Raw genomic sequence first — 22,950 nt, 5'->3', positions numbered from 1 at the left:
TCACACCAGAAAAACTATTTGGTATTTGCATATGTGTGACTTACTTATTTCACTTAGGAGTATATCCTCAAAATGTACCCATTTACCTATGAATGAATCTACTTTCTCATTCTTTATGGCTGAGTAGTATTCCATTTTATAGAAAAACCACATCTTGTTTATCCAGTTTCCAACTGATGGGCAGATGGGCTGTTTCCAAGTTTTAGCTATTACAAACTGTGCCGCTGTAAACATGGGTGCTCATATATCACTGTGGTATGATTCTTTTAATTCTTTTGGAAAGATACCCAGCAGAGGGATGACTGGGTCAAATGGAACCTTCTAATCCTAGTTCTTTGAGGTATCTCCATATTGACTTCCATAGTGGGTGCTCCAGTCTGCAATCCCACCAACAATGGAGAAGGGTTCCTTTCTCCCCACAATCGTGCCAACATTTGTTGTTGTGTGATTTCTTGATAGCAGCCATTTTTTGTGGGTTGAGGTGAAATCTCAGTGTTGTTTTCATCTGCATCTCTCGAATGACCAGTGATGTGGAGCATTTTTTCATATATTTACTTGCTGCTTTTACTTCTTTGTCTGAGAATTGTCTGTTCATTCCAGATGCCCATTTTAGAATTGGGTCTTTGTATTTGGGGGGGGTTGCTTTTGAGTTCTTTATATATTTTAGATAATAGTCCTTTGTCTGAGGAGCAGCTGGTAAAAATTTTTCCCACATTGTAGGTTGTCTCTTAGTTCTGTTGGTGGTTTCTCTTGCAGTGCAGAAGCTTTTTAATAAGATGAGATCCCAGTTGTTGATTCTTTCTGCTAGTTCCCATTCTACTGAGGATTTGTTCATAAAGTCTTTTACTATGCCAATGTCTTCCAGAGTTCTGCCTAACTTATCTTCCAGCAAGTTTAGTGTTTCTTTTTTTATATTTAGATCTTTAATCCACTTGGATTTTAATTTAGTGCATGGTGACAGATAAGGGTCTAGTTTTAGTCTTTTGCAGATTGAGATCCAGTTTTTCCAACACCATTTATTAAAAAGACTATCTTTCCTGCAGTGGGGATGATCAGCACCTTTGTCAAAGATGAGGTAGCTGAGTGCATCTGAGTTGTTTTTGTGTCTTCCAATCTGTTCCATTGATCCTCAGGTGTATTTCTTTGCCAGTACCATGCTGTTTTTATCACAGTAGCTTTGTAGTATAGTTTCAAATTGGGAATTATTATACCTGCTGTCATGTGTGTGTTGCCTAGGATGGCTTTTGCTATTCTAGGTCTCTTATGGTTCCAAATGAATTTTTGGATTATTTTTTCTAGTTCTGTGATGTAGTGTTTTGGGATTTCTATTGGTATTGCATTGAATCTGTATATCAGTTTTGGTAGTATGGCCATTTTCATTATGTTGATTCTTCCTACCCAGAAGCAGGGGAGATCTTTCAATTTTCTTATGTCTTCCTCGATCTCTTTTTTCAGAGTGCTATAGTTTTCATTTTAGAGGTCTTTTGCTTCTTTTGTTAGATTGATTCCCAGATACTTCATTTTTTTGGGGGTGCTTTTGTGGAAGGAATTGTTTCCTTAATTTCTTTCTCAGTGAGTCTGTTGTTTGTGTACAAGAAGGCTATTGATTTTTGGGTGTTGACCTTGTATCCAGCTACTCTGCTAAAAGTGTCAATTAAATCGAGAAGTCTTTTGGTGGAGTTTTTTGGGTCTTCAATGTAGAGTATCATATCATCAGCAAATAATGACAGTTTAACTTCTTCCTTTCCTATTTTTATTGCTTTAATTTCTTTCTCTCATCTAATTGCTATGGCTAATGTTTCCAGAACTATATCAAAAAGGAGTGGTGATAGTGGGCATCCTTGTCTTGTTCCTGATTTTAAAGTGAAGGTTTTCAGTTTTTGGCCGTTTAATATGATGTTGTCTGTTGGTTTTTCATAGATTGCCTTTATTAAGTTGAGATATAGACCATCTATTCCAATTTTTTGCAGGGTTTTTATCATGAATGGGTGTTGAATTTTGTCAAATGCTCTTTCTGCATCTATCGAGAGGATCATGTGGTTCTTGTCCTTGACTTTGTTAATATAGTGTATTATATTTATTGATTTACATATGTTGATTCATGAATGGGTGTTGAATTTTGTTAAATGCTTTTTCTGCATCTATCGAGAGGATCATGTGGTTCTTGTCCTTGACTTTGTTAATATAGTGTATTATATTTATTTATTTATGTATGTTGAACTATCCTTGTATTCCTGGAATAAATCCGACTTGGTCAGAATGTATGATCTTCTTGATGATCCTCTGTATTCTGTTTGCTAGTATTTTACTGAGGATTTTTGCATCTATATTCATTAAGGAGATTGGCCTGTAGGTCTCTTTTTTAGTTACATCTTTCCCAGGTTTGGGAATCAAAGTGATATTTGCTTCCAGGAATGAATTTGGAAGTATTGCTTCTCTTTCAATTTCATTGAAAAGTCTTAAGAGTAATGGCAGTAGATTTTCTCTAAATGTCTTGTAAAATTCAGCAGTGACTCCATCAGGACCTGGGCTTTTCTTTGTTGGTAAGTTGCTAATTACATTTCCAATTTCACTGATTGTGATTGGGGTATTTAAAATGTTTTTGTCTTCTTTGTTCAACTTTGGTAATTCATAAGTATCTAGAAATCTGTCCATTTCTGTGTTTTCTGTTTTATTAGAGTACAGGTTCTCATAGTATGTATTAATGATCCTCTGGATTTCTGTGGGATCTGTTGTGACTTCGCCATTTTCATTCCTGATTGCATGAATCTGAGCCTTTTCTTTCCTTTTTTTTGATAAGGTTTGCTAAGGGTTTATCAATTTTATTTATTCTTTCAAAAAACCAAGTCCGAGTCATTTATTTTTTGTATCATTTTCTTAGTTTCCATTGCATTGATTTCTGCTCTAATCTTTATAATTTCCTCTCTTGTTCGAGCTTTGGATTTTTCTTGCTCTTGTTTTTCTTGGAGTCTAAGAGTCATCGTTAGGTTGTTTATTTGAGCTTGCTCTGTTTTCCTAATGTGGGCATTCAGTGCTATGACAAGTCTTGATTCTCATTTTTTCCCCTTACCCCTGCCCTCCCTTCACCCCCTCCTCCCCTCCCCATCTACAAACACTTTATTTTCATCTTTTCATTATCTCACATTTTTTTGTAGGTTGTTTTCTTTTAGGACTTGAAATACCTCACTCCAGGCTCTCCTTGACCTGAGGGATTGTGTTGAAAAGTCCGCTGTGATTCTGATGGGCTTTCCTTTGCATGTGATTTGTTTCTTTTCTCTTACTGCTTGTAGTATTTTATTCTTCTGTTGGGTTTCTGGGATCTTGATCTAGGTGTAGATTTTTTTTGATCGTGGCTAGTTGGTGTCCTATATGCCTCGCTTATCTGTATGTCTAATTCTTCACCTCTGTTTGGGAAGTTTTCTGTCATTAATTGTTTGAACAGCTTTTTGAACTCATTTGCATTTTCTCTTGGTACTTCATGGATACCTATCAGTCTTATGTTATTATTCTTTGCATCATCTAGGAGTTGTCGGATTGATTTCTCATGCTTCCTTACTGTTTTTAAGAGACCTGTCTTTTCATGGTCACTGTCTGCTATCCTATCTTCTATATCTGAGATTCTATCTTTGCAATCTTTTATTCTGTTGTGTATGCTTTCAATAGAGTTTTTAATCTCCTGGATATCCGTTTGAATCTGTTTAATGGATTCCATTTCTTTCCTATGTTGGGTGTTCATTGTTTCCATTTCTTTCTTATGCTGGGCCTTCATGGCTTCTATTATGTTCCTAAGCTCATCTATTTTTTTGTCAGTTTCTGTTCTGGAGTCTCGAATCATGTCTTTCATTTTGCTCACTATGTCTGTGGTTATCTGGGAAATAATTTCTATTTTGAATTTTTCTAGAGCTTGATTGATCAGTTTTTTTACTTCCTGTGCTGTGAGTTCTGAGTGTCCTGGAGGTTCACTATCTGATTTTTCATCCTCATTTTCCCTACTTTTGCCATTGGTGGACTGGAAGTCTGTTTTTGTGGCTTGCTTAAGTGTTTTCTCATCATTATTTTTGCTTTTGGGTTGCCCTTGATTCAATCTCTGGGTCATTAATTCTTCCTGATATCGTTGCGTCCCAGTCTTTGATTCTCTAACAATTTATAGACATTCTCATTTTCATAATTGAGAAAACAACTCATCAAATCAATCCCTATCCTTTATCCCTATTGATACAATCAGGAACATAATAGGATCAATCACCACCTTTTATATCCCACCATGGCTCTGCAGAGTGTGTCCAAGGACTGGCTGAATCGGGATCTAATGGCCGGGGGTGGTGGTGGTGCTCAGCAGCGCCCACACAGCTACCCTCCTGGCACTTTGTCAGAGCTAATCAGTGGCACCCATTGGAAACAGCGTGGCTCCAGAGGAGGCCCGTAGTTTGGGCTGGGCTGCACAGCAGAGGTGGCTCTGGTATTGTCCTTGTTTTAATTCCTGAGTTAATACTTCATTCTTCCAGATATAGCTGGTCTTTAGGTTTTGAGTCTCTAATGACTCTGAGGCAGTCTCATTTTCATTGTATCAGGAAGGACAACTGATCAAATCAATCACAGCCCCTTAGCCCAAGTAATACAGTAAGCAACACAGTAGTATCAAGCACAGCTTAGAAAATAACAATCTCTCACCTTTAACCATGTGAATTAAATATAAATGAAGGTGGGAGCTCAGAACAATGGCCTTATGACTCCCTGTCCCTCTGTTGTTTGAATCCAGGTACTAGCCCAGCCAGGAGGCCAGAGGAGCAGGCAGAGGGTTGGCCCTGCAGGTCCCCATGTGGCTGAACCTCTCACTGTTCCTCTGCCAAGGCCCCGGGGGGTGTAGCTGCCAGATTGTTTTTCTTTTATCTCTGTCCTTGGTTGCTGATAATTTTAAATTTGGGAAGTTGGCAGACATTTCCATCCTGCACATGTACATGAAGGTAAATGAGCTCTGGAGGGAGGTGTAGAATCTCTGTTTATTTTGTTTTTATAGTCTAGAACACTCAGATTTTATGATTTTGATGCTATAAAATAACAAATTTAAAATGTATGCTCAGGTAAAGAATCATTTTATACTTTCATCCTACTACCCATACCAGAAGAATCTGTAATACATGACTGCTCAGAACTGAGATCAGGTATATACAAGCAGAAAACACCTCCAGAGTAAGCCCCTGCCAGAAATTTTAAAAGTATGGTTTTTAGATGTGAGCACTCCCACAGTGAGTTTCTTTCTTCATGAGACCATCAAGGCAAGGCTTTTCTGCACCCCCTAGAACTTCAGCTCTGAAATAACAAGCCTGTTATAATACTGAACTTAGAAAAAGACAGGGCATTCACTACATGTACAGATTCCACATATGATCCATGTTGTTGTTGCATTGTGGGAAAAGAGAGGTCTTCTTGATAATTGCAAGAAAGAAATTAAATATAAATATTAAAAATTAAATATAAATATAGGCTGCTTCAAGCAGTAAATCACCCTAAGAAAGGGCTGTTGTACACTGCAGAGGGCATCGGAGTGAAGATTCAGAAATAAAAAAAGAACCACACAGCTGATAGTTAAATATGCAGCTTTGTTTGGGGAAATATTCCAGCTGTATTTGTTCTCATTCTTGACTCTGCAAATCTGCTTTCTTCTATTTGAAAGAAAACGTATAGAAAGCCAGAAATTAGGTTTTCAAATGTCTCCTGTCTAAGAGTAGATTACAAATAAGCAAGGAAGGGTCTGGTTGCCAGAAAAGGAGGCCTACACAATTACTGAATTCATTCAACTCATTATGAAAACGAGACTCTGTATAACTAGCTTCTTGTAATAATTAAGACTCCAAATTCAAAGGAAATTATAGGCAAACTAATAGAATAGTGAGTGTTTGAACTGACAGCAAAATAACATTCAAATGAAGTCACCTGTACCTCAATTAGAAAGGGAAATACAAGCCAGAAACATGCTGCCTGTAGAGAACTGGCAAGTGGATTTTACTGTCATACCAACTACCCAGGATTTAAATATCTCATAGCATCTATAGATGCTTTTATTTGGAGGATAGAAGCTCTACTTGGCAGAGCAGAAAAACCAAGAGAAGTTATAGAAGAACTTTTAAAAGAAATAATCTCCAGGTTTGGGCACAGTCTATCTCAGGTGACAGTGGACAAATGTTAATTTCACAGATAGTGGATGGCATTTCCCAGGCTCTTTGAGGACAATGGAAATTACATATAACTTGGAGAACTCAGCCATCTGGAAAAATTGAAAGGGCCAATTGTACATTTAACATTATCTTGTTCAAACTGTCAAGAAGCTCATACAATTGGTTAAAACTTTAACCTATTACTCTGAACCACATCAGAGTTGCCTCCAAAGAGAAGCTCAAACTCAACTCTTTTGAAATGCTGTGTTGAAGGTCCTTTCTAGAACAAACTAGCTCTAAAATAAACCTTATATGGAAACTAAATTGTCAATAAAACATCTGTTCTAGGACAGATGGTATCATCACTTTATCGGTGTGCAAACCTGAAACTTTCATCTATGAGGGATAAGACCTCACCCCTATGGACCAGGAGGTCAGATTCATTTTAAAACTTTGAAGTTAGCACCACTCTGAAGACCAGCTGAAATCAATTTGGCCAGAACCTTACTTAGCCTTACTAACTACTTACTCTTCCTTTAAATCACAAGGTATAACTCCCAGTGTTCATCATACCTGAATAAAGATGGCAAAGAAACCAAAAGACTCAATGAGCCCACAAACAACTACTCCTTTGAACTGGTACTAGAATTACACTGAGGCAAAAAAAAAAACAATAGTAGAGCCAAGCAATAAATGGACTCTTTTTCTTCTACTCTTCTAGTTGGTTTGTTGGCTTACACCATTCAATTGTCTATTTCCTTATGCTCTTTTGTGTCTTACCAGAAGCATAACATCACATTCAGTGTAGTTACAGTATAACTAATGTCATTTGTGTGCTATCATGAATAGAATAAAACATTAAATAACCCTTTTGCCTTACTTTTGAGTTTGCCTGTGTATTTAACTGTGTGTTGGCCTGAATTTCCCCAGGACATTAATAATATATTTCCTCTTGTTACTTACAATTAAAATGTCAATTTTACTGATTTTATTCACGATTTATGGCATAATTTAATATGCTTTAAATGTTATAGTAAAATATTTACAAAAGAAACTTAAATTATGATACTATGGACTCTTCCTGATGATTCTAAAACCCATTTCTCTCGAGCATCAAGAGAGTTTCAGTCCTCTAAGGATACACCCCTATTTAGTAGGAATTGGTTTCAGTACAGTGACCTCCAAGATTGAGTGAAATGTCTCAGAGGAAATTTGTTAGCAGTCAAGTGGAAGCAGAAAATGTTGGGGACAAACTTCTATATTAATACACCTTCAAAGATGTTCTTTTTGTTTCAGGTTAAACTTTTTAGAGAAACTGAGAACTAGCCAAGGTCACTGAACTACTCTGAATCTTTCCTTTAGGCCACCTTGCCTTACGATACTATAGAACTGTGCATTCCCAGTAAACTTCAGTTCTGTTATCTTTCCTTTTTGAACATTCTGCAAACCTTGAACCAAGCATGCTCAGAATTGTGTCTGCCATCTTCCTTTTTCAACTTGTGACTAATGGCTTGACACTGTGCATGATCAAAAATGGATATACTAAATTAATCTTGCTAAGAAAGGTTACCTGTGATTTCCTATATGAATATGCATAGACACCCCAAATAAAATCTCCATTTTTCATTTGGGGAGATCATTATTTTATAGGCAATTCCAGTATTCTCCTTACTACAGGTAATAAATATTTCTCTACTCTTTTATCTCTGGATTGTGCTTTTTAACTTTACTCTCACCAAGATGTAAATGCATTGCAGTTGGCTACATTGTCAAATTCTTGTAACCTCAATAGCTGAGGCAGTTAAGAGAGAAAGATTTAGAATATTGGATCAATCAACCTATTAGTAAATGCATGGTTATTGCTCTTCTACCTATAATGACCTTATGAAAGAAATTTCTGTTTATCTATTAACATCTGTCATTCAGATTACTCCAATTTGACGTGGATTAAGGTAATATAATGAAACTAAAGAAAGAGTTTTGGAATCCAGCAGGCATGAATAGCAATTCTGGCTCTAGCATTTGCCAGATGGATACATGGGCACATGTATCTTCACATCACATTTTCTTCAGATCCATTTTCTGTGTTTATTTTAAGAACATGCAAAGCCTTTGTGCCTTGAAAGTTGTGAATGTGAATCTCCTTGAGATGCCTTTGTGAATGGGTAAACTCATACCTGGCATATGTGCTAGCCAAAGATTTACTGGACAAGTTCATAATCTTTTCCAACTTGGATTTCTTTTTCTTTAAAATGGGACAGTGACCACTTCACTAGAGCGTTGTGAGAATCCTAAAGACTTCCCATGTATAGTGGTCTGTATGCAATGAACTCTCAACCAATTTGTGTTCTTCCCTTCCTTCACTTTTTCTACTTTATGATCTGTGTATAGATGCTCCACGATCAGTGTAGCTCTCATTCATTGAGATACACCACAAAACATGTCTTAATAGCTTCTGAAGTCTGTAAATTGAAGACCCTGTGTTCTTATTGTTTATGTTCTCTATGACTTTTCCTAGTTTAAGGAAGATAGGCTACAAACAATTGCCTGAACAAATAATTCTTTCCACTTTATTAATAGAAATATGTTGGTATTTGCCTTGTCAGTTTGGGCAGCTATAACAGGGTAGCATTGACTCTGTGGCTTATCAACAACAAATTTATTTTTCCCTGTTCTAATGACTGAAAATCCATAATCAGAATGCAAGCGTGGTTGAGTTCTGGTGAGCATCTTCTGGCTTATTTTGTTGTTGTTGTGGTGGTGGTGGTTGTTATATATCCTCACATGGCAGAACAAGAAAACCAAAGATATCTAAGAGATCTCTTGTGTAATGAACCTATTCATTAGGGATTCACTTTTATAATCTAATTACCTTCTAAAAACTCCTCTTTCCTAATACCATCTTACAAACTTTAAATATCTTCTAATCATCTCATAGTCTTAGGACTATAGCTGTTATTGCAAACAGCCATAGCATCACTCAAGATTGTCCTTTAAAATTTTTTTATGTTTATTAGTACATGTTTGCTATACATAATTATTACATTTGTTGTTCACTGTTAATACATATACATAACACATTCAAGGTTGTCCTTGGGGACTAGAGGAAAGGTGTACCCATGTTCATCAGCTTCAAGACTATAATATCAATAAAACAAGTTTTGTTCTACCAAACTCCCTAGGGAGACTTAGAGACAATGAATACCAAACCCACAAGCCTCAGCATCTGTGCTCAGTCCATTGAACCTACTGAAGTTCTCCCCTATGTCATACCTCAGGAGGTATGCATTTCTGTGCTACTATCCCAAAAATTACCTGCACAGCCCAGGTGACTTCAGGAACATCTTCTCCATATCCCACATATTTAAGACCACAGATACTAGTGCCCAAAGCCCTGGAACCATTTTGTGTTTGTCTTTTGAGACTTAGAGAAGGCATCATTGAGGTACTACAGCTGGACAAAAGCAGGTAGCCATGCAGCAATATCTCACAGGATCAAGGGAAGATCCCCTCAAGATTCCAAAGACTTGAGTCTATGTTTTTTGGTGTCATAGATAGTGGTACCACCTGTGGTCACCCAGCCATACTTGAAATAGCCCCTATCCCGACCTGTGGTTCTGGAACTGTGTCTGCTGGGGCAATGTAGCCAGGTATGTCCCACATTCCTCCTGACACCCATAAAGGTCTTCATATCCTGTGACTGAGGAACTGTGGCTACTTGTGTTATGGCCCTTAAAACCTATGTTTACCCTGAGAGGCTTGAAAATCACCCTCTCCGTATCATGCACCATTGAGACTGGCAGTGACTATAACAATCCCCAGTGTAATTAAGATTGTTACCTGAAGACAATACATCCTTAGAATTCTATACCACTGGAAAACTGTGCAACTGTCTTCATGAATTGCTGCAGTCTAGACTACAGAGGAGGCACTCACTGCTGGCACCAGTAAAAATGAAGAAATCACAGAGACTTTGCTATTGAACTACCCTATAGCCAAGCCCAAAGCACTTATCCAAATGACAACTCCCATTTCATCTAAACAAAAATCTTTTTCTACAAAATCTGCTTTGTATAATTGTTAGAAATGAACATCACACCAGATATATAACTATCAATGAAAGGAGACAAGAAATATAAAAAGAAACACAACACCTTCAAAGGAGAACAGTAACTCTCCAGAAATAGACCTCAAACTGAAGGAAATCACTGAAATGACTGAAAAAGAATTTAAAATAATATACCTAAGAAAACTCAGCAAAACATAAAACAGTGGATAACTAATATAAGGAAATAAGGGAAACAATGCATGATATGAATGAGAAAATCATCAAAGTGATAGAAATTATAAAAAAGAATTAATCAGAAATCTTATGTTATAGTTTAGATCTAAAATGTCCCCCCAAGTCTCCTGTATTCAAGGTGGGGCTTTCAGAAGCTTACTGGGTCATAGGGTTGCTATATTCATCAGTGGGTTAATCTACTAATGAGTTTATTGTTGAATGTGCTGTGGGATGTGGGTGCTGGTTAGAGTAAGTAGGGCACAATGGCATGGATTTGAATATGTATTTATTAAAGTCTAGCTTTTCCTCCTCTCTGCTTCAGTGCTCCCCATGAGTTGAGCAGCCACGCCCTTTCACCATGCCATTTCTTCCTTGGAACCAGTCAACCTTCGACTGAACCCTGTGAAATGGCCAGTGGAAATAAACTTCTGTTCCTTAAGTGTCAGGTATTTTTGTCCTAGTGCTGGGAAGGCTGATTAAGAAAGAAAATGGGCACTGGAGGAGGTGGGGAAGCTGTTACTATATCTAACATGGTTCAGAAACCTTTAGAACTGGCTTTTAGGAGGAGCTTTAAAAGAATTGGGTTCAGGCCAGGGGTTTAGCTCAATGGTTCTGCTTCCTGCCTCACAAGCACAAGGACCAGAGTTCAATCCCAGGTACAAAAAAAGAAAAGAATTGGGTTGGAAAAAGCCTAGAGTACTATAAGCAAAATGTGATAGACAATTCTGTTGGGAGCTTGGATGACCAGAATGCTGATAGGAATACAGAGAATAAAGGTCAGACTTATGAGATTTCAGATAAAAATGAATACTCTGATAGAAAATGGACTAGCGATCCAATGTGTTGATTCTGGTAAACACCTTGTCTACATTTGCCTGTGTCCTGATACTTTTCAGGAGGCTGAATTTAAATGTGATAGACTAATTAATCTGATGAAGGAAAATTTAAAGCAGCCCATTGTTCAAGTTGTGGCATGGATACTTCTGAATGCTTTTTGCTAGATTTACAGTGAGAATCAAAAATAAAAAGCAGAGCCAAAATATGTGAAAAACTTGAAGTTTGGCTAGAAAGGAAGCCTTGTAAACTCGTGGTCAATTACAATGTAGCTGCTGAAAAGATTAGTACTGTTAAAAAGGAGCCAAGTTCTTACCAGCAGGCCCATAGGAAGGAAGGCTTGAGAGCATCGCAGGAAGTGGTCAGACCCAACCTCTCATAAAGTTAAAGGTGTAAAAAGGTAAATGCCTTTGAAAGATTTTTGAGAAGAGAACCTTATGGTGCTGTACAACCTTGAGGTCATCTAGGAAGGTGTATTCTAAGTTCAGCCATCCAGACACTCAGAGGTTACTGCAGGCATAGTCATAGGGAGTCCAGCTACTATTCAAGCTGGCAGCAAGTCTTGGTATCATCCACACAGTGCTACTTTATATGCATGCATAATACAAGAGTTATGGGGTCATGGAGTCTTCCACCCAGATATTAAAAGAAGGCTGGTGGATCAGGAAATGTGGAGTGATAGGATTGTCATCCCTACTAAGAGCCTCTGTGAAGGCAGTGCTTGGATCTGTTGGAGTGAAGCCCAAGCTACAGTGGAGACTGCAAGAAGTTGCAGATGCCAAGAAAGTAGAATGCATGCTAAGCAAAGCTTCATAAGCAGTGAGCAGAGATAGCCCAAGAGGGCACCATGTGGGCTGTAGCTGGCACTTCACAGGGGTGGGGCTGCCCAAACCCTTTGGAGTTTACATTTCACTACTAATATCCTGGGCGCTAGACATGGAACTAGATATAGTACTTAATGTCTGCCCTACTGGGTTTTGTTCTTGCTTTAGTCCAACTCTTTTCTATTCCTTTTTTGAGTGAGAATGTTTACCCTGTGCCATTGTATGTTGAAAGTATTTAACCTTTTTTAAAATTTTTACAGAGGTTTGCAACTAAGAGTTTGCTTTAAGTTTCAGAGGCACAGGCACAGAAAGACAAATACTCTATGACCCAACTTATGCATGGAACCTAAAAGAGTTGAACTCATAGAACTAGAAATAGTATGACAGTTACCAAAGGCCTAGGGATGGGGTTTAGGAGAGATAAAAGTGGGAAGTTGTCAAAGGGTATAATATGAGAGAAAAAAACACTGAGGTCTGTGGCACAGCAGGGTGACTAAACAACAATAACATATGTTTTCAAAATAACCAAGAGTATACTTGTTTCACTATTAAAAATGTCAGGTAATCAAGGTGATGGACACATTAATTTGATAGAGTAATTCTACATTGCGTGCATATATCAGAACGTCTATTGTGCCCCATAAACATACAACTGTGATTGTCAATTAAAATAATATTAATAAAAGAGCAAACAAAGCACAATAAGATACTACTTCACATCTACTAGGATGGTTATTATCCTAAAATAAAAATATCAAACTTCATCAAAAATGTGAAAAAAATCAAAATCTTTGTCATTTTTGGTGAGAATATAAAATGATGTGGGCTTTGTGGAAGATACTGTAGTGATTTCTTGAAATATTTAAAAAATACTGTGGCCATCTGATAAAACAATTTTGTTTCTAATATTTATCCAAATAAATTGAAGGCAGGAAGTCAAACCATCATAGAACAAACATCAGAAAGAGTAAACCTAACATAAACTGTAGATTTATGTTCATAATGTATCAGTATTAGTTCATAAGCTTATGCAAATCTACCACAATAACACAAGATGTAAGGAGTAGAGGAAACTTTCTGTGGTGAGGTGATGGGATATAAAGGAAGTTTCTGTACCTTCCACTATATTTTTCCATGAACCTGAAACTACATTTTAATAAAAATTATTAAAAATTAGCAATTTCCACCCAAACAAAAGAAGCAAAGGTACATATTTAAAGGGAAAAGAAGTTTGTTCATGTGTATGGCTAGTAAGTCCTGGAACAGTTACTCCTACTGGATTCTAGAGTTCTTTTACTTCCCCGTAGTACCTCTTGGATTCAGTACCAATTGGAATTAATCTGATGGTGAAGAATAGTAGATAAACATTAATGTCTTTCAAAGTGTCATTAAAGATACAGGAAAGAGAATACGAGTGTATCTACAGGTTAAGTCCTAATCACCTTTGTTAGATCCTTCTCCTGGACCACTTCAACCCTGGAGGCTGCATGTCACAAATCTTGACAAATCTTGGAGGGAACAGTATCATATGTGACACAGTTCTGGTCAATATAACATAAGCAGAAATGTAGAGGTTTCTGACAAATCTTTGTTTTCTAATCCAACTACTAAGCTTTATTGTTCCTCTCCTGCCTGAAACAGATACCGAGAAAGGGAGGTGAAACAGCCATCTTGACACCATGAGCTGAGGAGCATCAGGAGAGAGGCCTATCTGCTGTTCATGGCTTATTGGAAAGGTGGCAGGAACCTTTTGGCGTCATTCAAAGGCTAACCATTGGTAGACACTTATTCCATAAGCATTTTTAAGCCAGTTTTTGAATTGTTTGTTATCTAAAGAAAGCACAATTCTGACTGATACATATGTATAAACAATTTTTTAAAACATGAGAATTGCACTGAGCTACAGTGATCAGTTTCTCATGGTATTTAGGTAGATTTTGCTAGTGCAGCATTAGTTATCTAAAGATGCTATGTTACTATTTGAGTGTTTATAGTGGATGACTAACAACACATTCTCTTTTACCACTTTAAAAGTGGTCCTATCATCAGAAGCAATAAATGTAGACTCTGGTTTCAGGAGCCTGCCTGCATGGAATTTGTTTGGTGGGGAATGTGGCACATTGTCCAGGGCATGGCCTGAAGATTAGCCTTCTGCCTCTGGCAGTGTCCCTTTCTGGTCTCTGAGCTTTGAAAGCTTCATTTTTAGACTGCATCCTTTCAGGCATTATACAAGGTGTTAGACAACTAGTGTTAGGCATTGTATTAAAGTCTGTTATTTTGTGTGGTGAAGGTGATAAAAAATTTTATAGTAATTTTTAAATTAACAACTAAAAAGCAATAATTTAATAAGATTAATAGAAACACCAAAATACTTTTGCATAAAAGTATTATTAAACAGAAATTACAATAATACAAAGAATATTTTATATGAAATGAAAAATTTAAATATTAATATTGATTTCTCATATTCCTGTTATCAAGGGAGCCAGAAAGAAGCATCAGAGAAATATCACCAAGAATATATGTGAACATTTGATGAGATATACACCATTAACTTCATCTCAGCACAATTTTGCAATAGATCTTCTGGTACAACCAACTTGGCAACATTTCTCACTCACTGACATATCAAGTTGTCTCTTTTTTGGTGAATGAGTATTCAAGTCTAAGTATTTTAATACTGGATGACTGTTGTCTTCTGCTTCATCGTGTGTATTATGAATAATTTTCTTAAGGTCTTGAAATCCAACGTTTGAATCCCTTAATGCAGGTACATATTGTTTTAGCTGTAGTAATGATGGCTGCCTCTCAGACAGTGCTGCCTTCAACTCTTGTGGCAAATTAGGAATGACTTGCAACATATTTTGGTAGTCTAAATCTTTGTTGATAGAGGATATCATGGTTTCTGTTAAGTTAAAAATGGAGAGAGGAAGAAAATATTTATGTCAAGAAGCATCAGGAAAATTACAAATGTTTGCATAGTCAAAAAGGAAAGCATTAGCTCAGTAAAATTAAATGTTGACATGGAATCAGCAAGCATACTAATATCAAAATAACTTACCTTACTTATAATTGGTCACCTTAAAGTATTATAATCATTTCAGGGTTCTGTTTTACTCTGTTTAGTCATCTGTCGTATTTATTGTCCCTTCATTGCTTTTTGTCATCATAACCTTCATTCCTTGACATTGATCTCTTATCTTTCTGATGTCATTTTGGTCATTGAAAACACTCATTTTACATTGATACATGTATTCATTATGTGTGCCATGAAGTTATAAAACATATGGAGTGTAAAATGATTAAATATAACTAATTAACCTATGCATCTCCACTTATGATTATAATTTTTGTTGGGAGAAATTTATTTTCACTGTTTTAGTATTTTTTTTCAAGAATAGAGAACTATATTATAGTCATCGTGTTGTGCAACAGCTCTCTTTATCTTATTCCAGTAAAACTGAAATTTTGTACCTTTTGACCAATACCTCTTTAACCTCCCTACTTGAACCTCAAGTAACTCAGTCCCCAGTAAACACTATTCTAGTCTGTATGAGATAAACATTTTCAGATTCTTGATATGAGTGAGTATACATGACATTTGTCTTTCTGTGATGGTGTACTTCAGGTTCATCTATATTGTCACAAATAAGATTTTGTTTTTATGACTAAAGCGTGTTCATTATGTGTATATAACACCTTTTACTTATCTATTCATCCCATGATAGGTAGTTAGACTACTAGCCATATTGTGATTGTTATGTGTAATATTGTAATAAACATGGGAGAACAGAAATTTCCTCAAAATACTGATTTAATTTCCACTAGATATATACCAAGAAGTGGGTTTGTTCTGTCATGTGTTATTTCTTTTTTTAATTTTTTGAACAACCAATATTGTTTCCCACAATGCCTTTGTAAACTTAACATTCTCATCGATATTGTACACATCTTCCTTTTTCTCTACATCTTCAAGACCATTCAATACATTTTATTTGATTTGATATCAGTAATGCTTACAGACATGAGGTCATATCCAATTCAAATTTTAGTTTGCATTTCTCTAATGCTGAATGAAGTTGAACATTTTGACATACTGCTTTTTCAAAAATGTTTATTCAAGTACTTTTCTCTTTCTGAGTCATGTTTCATTGCTAGTGAGTTGATTTTCTTATATTTAGCAATATTAAACCCTTACCAAATGTGTGCTTGGGTTTTTTCCTCATTTAGTTTATTGGTAGGTATACATTCATTATTGGGATCTTGTACCTTTACATGACAGGTCTTGGTTCTCATTTTTTCCCCTTGTCCCTGCCCTCCCTTCATCCCTCCTCCACTCCCCCTTTACAAAAACTTCATTTCCATTTTTTCATTTTGTCATATTTTTTTCTTTTCCCTTATTACCCTTCCCCTACCCTTCCCACTTTCCCTACACCTTTAGCCCCTTTCTTCCTATTTCACATCGTCCATTATATCATTAGGATCTTATGTACTATTATAGTTTATTCACACCAGAGAAACTACTCAGTATTTACACATGTGTGACTTATTTATTTCACTAAGGAGTATATCCTCAATATGTAGCCATTTTCCTACAAATGAATCTAAGTTCTCATTCTTTATGGCTGAGTAATATTCCATTTTATAGAAAAACCACATCTTCTTTATCCAGTTTCCAACGGATGGGCAAATGGTCTGTTTCCAAGTTTTAGCTATTACAAATTGTGCTGCTGTAAACATACGTGCTCATATATCTCTGTGATATGATTCTTTTAATTCTTTTGGAAAGATACCCAGCAGAGGGATGGCTGGGTTGATTTCTTTTTATCTGAGTCATTTTATTCATGGATAAATAATTTCTGAGTTATAACAATAAACATTGCAAAGCATTTCAAATAGTTTAAGCTATCAAATGTTCCATCGTGGCAAGTTACTTGGCTGCAGAATAAAATTGAAAAGGCCAAATTTCCAACAGCTCTGGTAAATCAGCAGGGGCTACAAGTCTCAGACATCACTCAAACATCTAGAAATTTCTTTTTCCCAGAGTATTTATTCCAAGACACTAGTATTTTATATTAAAGAGTTAAAGGAATGCTAACCAAAAATCATGGACTTCCAGAAGAAATTAGAATCTTCTGTGCTGTGTGTATACTAACTAGTGTACTTGTGTATGGTATGTGTTCCAGGAGTATGGACCATATACTATGCCAGTAAATACCGAGATTGGAAACTGGGTTTGGAACCTCCTGGAACCAACTGACATCTTTCTTCTTCTTTATACTCATTCAGTTTAGTTGAACATTGGCTGGCTGTGTCCGGGTGTCTGATACTGCCAAGTAGGAGATTGAAATACAAGAAAAAGTTTCCTGCCCTCAAAAAACTTGTCAGTCACATAAACTGTCTCCTGGCCTTTCCTATCCCAATTGAGAGTCATCAAACAAGGAAATTAGAAACATACATGAAATTTTAATTATAGGGTAAACCTGTATCAATTCTTGCTTTTCCTCTTCATGGGCAGCAAAATTGTCCTTCAACTTATTAATAAGACATTATTACTCTTGAAATATTGCATACATGCCAAAAAAGACAAGTCTAAGTGAAGACAGCAATGCTTGGATAGCCACAAATGAGATAAAACTGTTCCTTCTCGTAAGCGGGGTGGTCCTAGGGCTCTTCTGTTTCCTAAGAAGTCCTGCAGCAAGAATTTAGTTGTTCTTCGGCCACTATAAACTTCAGTTGTTGCAATTCAGCAGAGTAATAACATGCTATCACTTGTCTTTTCTCCTAGTACTCCCTCTCATTCAAGTTCTAAACTGGCAATGACAGGTGAGATTTTATGCCTTTTCTAGTTATGTCAAAAGTTTTGGCATTTTATTTCAGTAAGACTAAGTTTGACTTACCCTGGTTATTGCAATCTTTTCCTTGCCCTTCATCTTTCTTTATTTGGGAATTTATTGTATGCTGAGAAAAGCTGATGTTAACTTTCTATACATTGAAAGCTAGTAAATGAATTAAACAGAACAGATTTACTTTGAAATATGTTTATTTATGGGCTCTGTGTTTTGCAGTCTGTTATTTTTAAACTTGGTTTGAAACTTTCTGTAATCCACAACACTTCTAATTTATGGATTCCAGACTCAAACATAATATTCAAATCTAACTGAATTCATACAAACACATATCTCTTAGTCATGATACTTTGGACTCAAATCCCCAAATACAGGCCTCTTCTAGTTAAAAGTATATCTTAGAGTGACAACTACTTTGCCACACTTTATGGGTAAAATGGTTAGCTAATCGTTTAATAATGTAAAAGCAAATTTAATATTATATAACAATAGAGGTATGAAAACTCATGAATCACAAATTACTGACATGTACTTCTAGTAAATTATACATGAAGGGAGTATTTTGTTGGGCTATTTCAAATTAAGTTATGTACTAGGTAGCAATATAGAAAATTCTTTTCAAATATTTTTAAAGCATAGGTCTCTTCTAAGGAAATAAAAATTTGGCCAAATATCTGTATATGGATGTGCTCAGCAAACTATTTTCAACAACAATTTGGAAATAATCTAAATGTCTAACAGTGTTTCAATATACAGTCATGTGTCATGTAAAGTAGGGCAAACGTTCTGAGAAATGTGCTGTTACTTTATCACTGTGCAAACATCATAGAGTATGTTTACATAGTTCTAGAAGGTAGAGTTCAAGTATTTGACGGGTCTTTTGAAGCCTTCAGTGGATGTGATAAACAAGAGATGCAGGAGGCTACTGACAGCATAACACAGCATCCTATTTTACAGTATACTTTTTTAAAAAAAGTACATCCTAAAATAATAAAAGTATAGTAAGTATATAAACCAGTAACATTTATTTATCATCACTATCAAATATGTGCTGCATATAATTGTACTGCTATACTTTTATATAACTGACAGTGAGGTAGGTTTGTATACATCAGCATTACCACAAACATGAGAATATGGTATTTTACTTTGACTCTACTACACTTATATCACTAGGTGATAGGAAATGTCAGTATAATCTTATGAGACCACCATTATAGATGCAATCTTTCATTGACTAAATGCTGTTATGTGGCACATGAATATATACGGTAGATTTATGGCATAGAATACTATATAGAAACTTTAAATTCAGTTTTAGAGAATAAAATGATGAAAAATGCTCACAAAATAATGAGAAGTGAAAATGCAAAAGATATACATAATTGAAATGTTAACATTTATTTTCTTATTCAATATATTTTAATTTTCTCATATTCACATACACTTTTTAAAGTGTTTAATATACACTGGTGCATTCCATTTTTCTTACTGTCTTTTGTGTATATTTTCCTTTTGTATAGGTAGCAAATGCAATACAATCTAGTCTTATCTAGTCTTTTAGTGAATTCCTAGATTGTGGTATTCTGTTAAACTGATGTAAGAATTATGTAAAAAGTGGCATTAAATAAATCAATATATTACTGTAGAAAGTAAAGTAACTTTAAAATCATACTTTAAATCCTATGAAAGAGAAGTAAATGTATGTGTTGTGCACAATAATTTTGCATGACTATATATATGTATATATGTGTGTGTGTGTGTGTGTGTGTATATATACACATATATATATATTACATAACCTATAAAGTTTCCTTGTGGCTTATCATTAATTATATATATGATATGAATGACTTATTGGTGACTGACCTTGCCTTCTCTGAATTTAACATAACCATAAACTGATCACACTAGCCTATATCTTTTTGGGTTTTCACTGCTTTTGTAACTAACCTTCCAAATTATCTTTATGAATGCTTTGTAACTAACAAAAATGTTTTTAAAGCCATTCCCGATTTGAGCTGTGCTCAATTCTGAGATCTTGGTTTTTAAAATAGATCTTTTGGCAGTTTCCAAAACTTCAAAACATTGATGAAGTTTCCAAAACTTGAAACATCTTCAGCTGTGATGGTCTGAATGACAAGGTTCCCTTCTCTCTGATCCCCCTCAATTTTCCCTTCAGTTCTCCTGTCACTTTTGTTTCTTTTCCGGTTCCCCACCCACCCCACCTGGCCCCTTCAGATGAATGGAAAGACTCAATTCACCCAAGTGGGAGGTGCGTTTGAAAAGGGTGTGTGCAGGGCTGAGTAGAGATTATCTGTGGAATAGGTCATGTGGAGCAGAGGAGTCATTAAATCAAAGACCTTCCTGTCTGCCGTATCAGGACCCCATAGAAGTCTCAGTGCTGCCGCATGCCCTTCAGCACACAAAGATGCTTGGTAACCCGCTCACTACCTCACTTTCTGCCTCCTTTCCGCACAACTCCATCCAGGTGCCCAGTTGCCACCCCCCCAGCTTTTTGGCCTGCTCAGCTTTTCCTCAGCAGTCCAGGAATGCTCCTGTTTTCTGTGGAGATTTTGGCAGCATCCCTTCTTCTGTGGCTTCTACCTTATTCAGACATCACTTCCCTGGCTGCATGGTGGGAAGAATACCCTGTGCTTCCAGGGGGATGTCCCTGTTCTGATTGTTTGGCAGACTGACACCAGTGAGAAGAGAAGAACGGGGTCTGGGTGGTGGTGGTTGGCACGAGTTCTCACCTGTGGGTGATCCAGATCCCAGAAGACGCTCTTCCTCTTGGCCCATAGCCATGGCTCTCAAGGAGACCTTGCCGCAAATGTGTATTTGGGCTCGGGCTAATTCACGGCCACATAGCTTGATGACTTCGTCCAGCCATCCAGGAGGTACCACTCCAGAAGCGGGGCTCAGCAGCAGCCAGAATTCTAGGAGGTGGAAAGAGAAGAGGCGCAACATCTTGGACCTGGTATCTGCTGTCTGGGTAGTATAGCCTTTGGAGATGGCTTCAGCTGTCCCCTGCTAAGCTGAACCTGGGTGTCTCCCCTAGGGTTCAGGCTGCTTTCCCTATCTGGCTCAACCAGGCTTTTATATCCTTTGGGCTATCAGCTCTGAAGTCAGTGGTGCTAGCTCCACCCTTTCCCATGTATCTGCATGGAATTTTCTTCAGCTTTTGTTCATCACCCTTCTCATCTTTCCTTCTTTCCCCATCTTTCTCTCCTTGGCCATCTTACTGGTGTTTTTCCTTTTATACTCAAACCACTTTGCAGACTAAAGGTTTTCTGTATTTGCAGCCTTTTCTTTATTATAGAGTGAATTATAGCCATTACACTTAAAATCAACAAAAATAAAGTTAAGATCACTTATCTTCTTACAACCCAGAGTTTTCAAGCATCTATATTAGCCACATAAGCTTCAAATCTAAATCAGATAATAGTTAAATAATATAGTGCCTGATATATCAATCCTTAGGAAGTAAAATTGGTGAATGGATAAATTGTTGGCAAGAGGGGAAAAACTGATGACTTTTAATCTGAATCCTAGTAAAAACATTAAAGTTTCTAGCAAAAACACTGTAAACTATACAGTAATATCTTAAAGGCACAACACACTTTCTCCATTGGACTTTCCTTCTACTCCTCTGTGAGATAGTTTGATTGTAACCAGTTAAATATTTTAATTTGAGATCATATTCTACATGTACAGATATTGCAAAAGAAAGCGGGGGGGAAACTACCAGAACTCCATAGTTTCAGAAAAAATATTTTGGTAGCCTTACAGCATAAAAATTATATGTTTTTTGTTTCCCTGTATTCTATGTTTGCTGCATTTGATAAGAGGTGATTTTTAACATTTTCTAATTTAACTTTAAAAAATCAACAGTTTGATGTAATATGCATGCCTCTTGATCAAATCTTCTCAATGGACAGTGCAAATAGGTTCATATTTTTTTCAGTAATTTATTTGATTGTGTTCATATTTCCAGATTAATTCAGTTGGAAATAGAGCTATTGAAAAAAAAGGAAATAGAGCTATTGAATAAAATACTTCTAATTTCTACATTGGTGATATTTCAACAGGACTTAGTCAGCATTAGTCAAATATGAGGCATTGTGTAATCCTAAAACAAACAAATAAATAACCAAAGCAAAGCTGTGGTTTGGTTAGAGGCATTATTCTTTAAAGGGATTTTCACTGGAATAAGCAGTTTGGGCAAAGTTTCTCAATAATAAGATTTAAAGGTATTTTGGGGTTAATAGTTTTTACCAAAATACTCCATTTTCAAGGTTCTCTTCCAAAATAATTGCTCACTGAAAACTGTAAATTACTAGGGATGTTTTAATTTTTCACTTTGCCTTTGTTTTATAGATTCCTCACAACTGTTCAATGAAGTGGCCACTTTGATATTTTAGAAAGGAAGAAAACAAAATGAGAGTGTTTACCTACTTTTCTAATGTGATTTATCCAGCACATACATGTGCCAGACATGGGCTTCCCTCACTGTTAGCAGTAACAGGCAAATGCAGCCTTCATAGGTTTTATAGGTACGAATAAAAGAGATTTCTTCTTCAAAGACAAGACAAGCAAATGAACACAAAAGATATTTTAAAGAGAAATGATAAATGTATCCATGCATACAACTGACAAGTGCTGTAGCTGGGATTCCTCTCCATGTCAACTAGATTCCCAACTCCCATTCTTTGGGAGTCCTGTTCTAATGGGAATTGTTTGAAATAATGAAGATTAATTCATAAAAATCAATGTCTTGGAAAGTCACTGAAGAAACAAAAGCTTGGTCTCTTGCAGCTTGTAAAGTGCTACTCTTGATTTCACAGTACTCTTCAAATCACAGTATTCATAAGACAAGTTTTTCTGGCCCATACAACCTAAATACAACTATGGAGTTGCCTGGCAAAGGTTTTGCTTTCCTAATTCAAACACTAGGGCTGCTTGTTTCCCCTTCCTTTCCTGACTGAAACAGACACTGAAAAAGG

General features: G+C 36.4%; 2 protein-coding genes across 3 annotated transcripts in view; one reads left to right on the top strand and one right to left on the bottom strand.

The window, feature by feature from the left end:
* Nucleotides 1-22,950, top strand: part of Cd274 (CD274 molecule) — a 155,701-nt gene that overhangs the window by 30,270 nt on the left and 102,481 nt on the right. The gene's annotated exons all lie outside the window — the stretch shown is intronic.
* LOC104859946 (prorelaxin) lies at nt 14,657-20,914 on the bottom strand. Its single transcript, XM_010620854.1, has 2 exons — nt 20,701-20,914; nt 14,657-15,000 (listed from the first exon to the last, which is right to left on the bottom strand). Exons 1-2 carry the CDS (start codon nt 20,912-20,914, stop codon nt 14,657-14,659), a joined length of 558 nt encoding a protein of 185 aa, XP_010619156.1.

This window comes from Fukomys damarensis, unplaced genomic scaffold, assembly GCF_012274545.1.
Source record: "Fukomys damarensis isolate Sample0158 unplaced genomic scaffold, DMR_v1.0_HiC HiC_scaffold_31, whole genome shotgun sequence".
NCBI classification, from domain to species: domain Eukaryota; kingdom Metazoa; phylum Chordata; class Mammalia; order Rodentia; family Bathyergidae; genus Fukomys; species Fukomys damarensis.
This window is presented reverse-complemented; position numbering and strand designations above follow the sequence as displayed.

Coding starts and splice junctions, on each gene's coding strand:
- LOC104859946 (XM_010620854.1), bottom strand. CDS start 20,914: ATGTTGCGCCTCTTCTCTTTCCACCTCCTAGAATTCTGGCTGCTGCTG. Junction 15,001..20,700: donor GGGATCTGGATCACCCACAG/GTGAGAACTCGT, acceptor TTAACTTAACAG/AAACCATGATATCCTCTATC.